Below are 4,176 nucleotides of genomic sequence, written 5' to 3'. Positions count from 1 at the left end.
ATAATTTTTCTCCATACACAACAATTAAAATTGTTATGTATAGCAAAAAAACAATGTGTACGAATCATTTCCTATTTGGTTAGGCCTACATAATAAATTATTGAGATAATACTTTGTTCATTAACTATATTTCTATATTTATCCCATTAAATATAATATTTAATGGTATATATATAGGTAATAAACTAATTTATTTTCTCAATATAGAACGTACAGTATCACTATGCATGCGTAAATTAATAAAATATAATAGTTAAAATACAAAATATAATAAAAGATTGATAAATAGTTGCATAAATTTGTATGAATTTATATATATAATTAAGGTTGAAAATCTTGGGTAACCTTTAAAACCTGGCGACATAGGACAACGTCCTTCCATTTTATGTATATGAATGTAGAATATACGAGCGACCAAAGAGAGAAATCACTGGAACTGTGTTGTGTGTGATTCGATATCCGTCTGCGTGTCTAAATAATTTTTGATTCACATCTCCAAAAAGGCATGAAAAAGTTTGAACAACCAAAGACAACAAAATCTGAAGATGGGGTCGATTTCATCAGTAACATGCCGGATTCTATTCTTCTATTGATTCTTTCCTTTCTTTTCTTTACAGAAGAAGTAATTCAAACCAGCATTTTGTCCAGACGATGGAGGTATTTGTGGACTTCAATTCCCTCTCTAGACTTATTTTCCAGATTTCATCGAGAAGACAAACTAAAAACAGACGAATTCAAAGACTTTGTGTTTTGGGTTTTAGCAAACAGATCCGGCGATTTGTATCGTTTTAGTTTAGATTGTTATGATCACTACAGCATGTCGACAGTAAGGCGGTGGATTCACATGGCCGTTACAAGAAACGTCAAACAACTTCAGTTGACGTTTTACCCTGAAGAGGAGAATGAAGATGTCGAGCTCCCCCATTGTCTTGTGACTTGCTGTTCCTTGGAGGCATTAATGTTGGATTTCAATTATCGTGGTCTAAAGTTGCCTAATATTATTGGGTTTCCTGGGTTAAAGGATCTTTATTTGGCCTATGTTGACTTGAGAGACGGGAATGTGGTAAAAGGTTTTCTGGAAAGCTGCCCTTCGCTTGAGTATCTGGGTTTGTTAGATTGCATGTTATGCAAACTTGATGTTCTTTGTATTTCAAGTCCGAAGCTCAAGAAGCTTAGCATTCTTAATGTGGCCCTTATGGATGATGGCCAGAGTGGCGGGGTTAAGATTTCCTGCCCAAAATTGGTGGATTTGGAGTTAAGAGGTCTTGTAGCAATTAATTTTTTCTTTGAATGTCTTGACTCCTTAAATAAAGCAGGGATTGAGCCTAAATTGACGGGGAACATCAAATCTGTGTTGTTTCCTGGAATTTCTCATGTGGAATATTTGTGGATCGACCTTTACTTCTTTAGTCAGGTACATGCTTATATACTTTATGCACAACTCTTCATTCCTGTTAAAAAAAGTTTTCTATGTAATTTCTGCAAGGAAGATGTGAAGAAGAGTGTATTAAACAGAATAGAACATTAATTTCTTAAATGCTGTTTCTTTTCTACTTAAGGAGAACAAGGTGCAATCTGGTAAATATACTACATGGGTGTTTCTTTTTAACTTAATGCGGAAAGTGTGACTTAATAGAGAAATGCATCGTTTCCAAAAAAAAAAAAAAAATAGAGAAATGCATGAAATGTTTTGGATCAAAGTTTATAGCTGCAATAAGGGCTGAAATGTGTAATTTTAGCTTGAATACTTGCCAAAAGCCGAAATGTAGCAATTTTTACTAGACGAATAGTCTCTATAGATTTCTCAATCTATGTTCTTTTTTTTCCAAACTTGGTTATCAGGTAATTCATAGGAAAAATATGACACTTGGAGATGTTTGAAAGTATCATTTGTTTTCATCAAATTTTTATAATTTGAGTATACTGCAATCCTTACTTTCTGTCATTATTGTAGTGCATTAATGTTGCATGTAATCCGGCTCTACCTAATTTGAAGACTCTGGCGCTAATCACAGCACTTGATGCCTTCACCATGGATGAACTCATTCGAATTCTTAAATATTATCCCAAACTAGAGTCTCTCAAGTTAATTGTTAAAGAGGTATTTTCATATGATGAAATGGTAGTTTTTTTATGCCCTTCATGACCCGTCTTAATAAATCTCAGTTTTGGCCATAAAACATCACAGATGGTCTTTAGACTAAGTTTTCACAAACCCTATATGCAATCTTAAAAGGATTTGAAGTGGGTACCTTCACATTATCCTACTATATGCGTAAAGACAATTGAGTCAATATTTAGTCTTTTCATTAATTAAAAACATTAGTTTAGATTTACGCAACTCACACGAAAAACTTATGTGTTTTTTTGATGCTCTAGGAATTTGATGGGCCGGAAGAGCGGGAGTTGCATGAAGGTGATGCAAGAAAAATGATGACTCCAGATGTGAAAAAGGTTGAGTTTTTTGAATTTAAGGGTGAAAAGCCGAAACTCGTTTTAGATTGGCATGAAGTCACAATTATGGAAATGGTTTTTAGTTGGGGTACCAAAGCCAAGTACTTTTCTTATAATAGATTATGATAAGAAAATAGATTATGATCTTACAAGCTTTCTGGTAAACCATAAGTAGCACCTACTTACTCATGTAATGAGGTAACTAGACTTATTCGTTGGATTTGGAGTTTTGCTTTATGGTTCTTTAGTTTCAACTATAACTAGAAAATACATATTTTTGCTTTATTCATTGGTTGCGTTTTATTAAAGGGTTATTTTGTATTAGTGCTAATATTAATATTTATTACGAGTAATTATTAATCTAGATTCATCAAAGTCTACTTCATGATCTATCAAACAAGGAACAACCGGTTAGGGTTATATTGGAGTTAGGGTTCGTTTGGTATACGAAGTACACTGTTTGAAAATCCAACTTTAGACACCTCACTAAATTCAACCTAGACATCAACCCTGTAAGTAGATCAATTAGTATAACAATTCTGAAATACTGATAAATCTTGTTTATAGGTTCATAATAACAATAATGAACTTAAACATAAGTTACACTAAAGTACGATAAGCATAACTCACTTACAGGTGGTTTAGCGAGAAATCGGGCTTTGCGTGGGCAGCACTTCGTCGTTGAATCTTTGTAAAAAGATTCTTGTAGCGCTTCAACTAACACTTTACTATACTAAAACTATAGAAAAAAAATTCGAATCACGAGGGATCGAAATGTTCGAGGGATAAGAAGAGAAATACTCTTGAATCAAGAGAATGATGCAAAAAATATGAGAGCCTAGAGCCTCTTATTTATAGTAATTGAATTTTCAAAAACCACCATCTATAGTTACTTAAATTACCTTATAGTTATTTAAACGATTAAACACCCCTTTATAATACTATTTTATATAGATTAAATTATATTTATACTAAACTAATATCGAAAGTACTCAACATTAGTCTTATAACGACTGCATCGTCAATACTTTTCTAATGATATATACATATGTATATGTATATATGATCTATACTTTATTTTAATATGTAAATATGCTATTATAAATTATAACTTGTTTATAGGAACTCTGTTTTTGAGGTTCTTCAAAATCCATGCGTAGCTATCGATGAGATCTATAACTTTCGTTTAGACTCCGTCGGCTAATTTTGACTTTATTTTTTTCATCCATATTTTTATAAAATTAAATGATTTTACTAAAATTATAACTCTTTCATACGAACTCCATTTTTGGCATTCTTTTACTCAAAGTTATTATTTCAAAGAGTACTGTTGTGTGTGAAACTAACTAGTTTTAATCCTACTAACTTAGACACAAAATAAACATATGAAAGGCAGTGTACCTATCGATTACTAATATAGTTCAAGCAAGTAGGGTATCGAACACAGGGAACGGTAAACAATTAAAATAAATGCTAATATTATCTAAATAAAACAAGTAAAAAAAAGAGTTTTCTCTAGTTTTGCAAGACTAGAAACTTAAATACTTTACTAACACGCAAACTAAGCAACTAATAGCTAAGAAAACAAAGATCAACTAAATTCAATGATTAAAAAGGCCTTCTGTTTAGGTTTGAATCATTTGTTCCCATGGATGATTTTATGGTAAATATATCGGATAATTCTTCATTGGTTACCAACTAAAGTGATTAGATTCATATTCG

The 4,176-nt window shown here is 31.9% G+C and overlaps 1 protein-coding gene across 1 annotated transcript; it reads left to right on the top strand.

The window, feature by feature from the left end:
- Window positions 1-505: 505 nt before the first annotated feature.
- LOC145045868 (F-box protein At4g09920-like) lies at window positions 506-2,580 on the top strand. Its single transcript, XM_078994166.1, has 3 exons — window positions 506-1,414; window positions 1,955-2,101; window positions 2,380-2,580. The coding sequence occupies exons 1-3, from the start codon at window positions 506-508 to the stop codon at window positions 2,578-2,580; spliced, it is 1,257 nt and encodes a 418-aa protein (XP_078850292.1).
- Window positions 2,581-4,176: the final 1,596 nt, after the last annotated feature.

The sequence above is a fragment of the Lactuca saligna genome, chromosome 5, assembly GCF_052625555.1.
Source record: "Lactuca saligna cultivar CGN05327 chromosome 5, ASM5262555v1, whole genome shotgun sequence".
NCBI lineage: Eukaryota > Viridiplantae > Streptophyta > Magnoliopsida > Asterales > Asteraceae > Lactuca > Lactuca saligna.
Note: the sequence above shows the minus strand (reverse complement) of the source record. Positions and strands in the feature narration are given on the sequence as shown.

Coding starts and splice junctions, on each gene's coding strand:
- LOC145045868 (XM_078994166.1), top strand. CDS start 506: ATGAAAAAGTTTGAACAACCAAAGACAACAAAATCTGAAGATGGGGTC. Junction 1,415..1,954: donor ACCTTTACTTCTTTAGTCAG/GTACATGCTTAT, acceptor TCATTATTGTAG/TGCATTAATGTTGCATGTAA. Junction 2,102..2,379: donor TCAAGTTAATTGTTAAAGAG/GTATTTTCATAT, acceptor TTGATGCTCTAG/GAATTTGATGGGCCGGAAGA.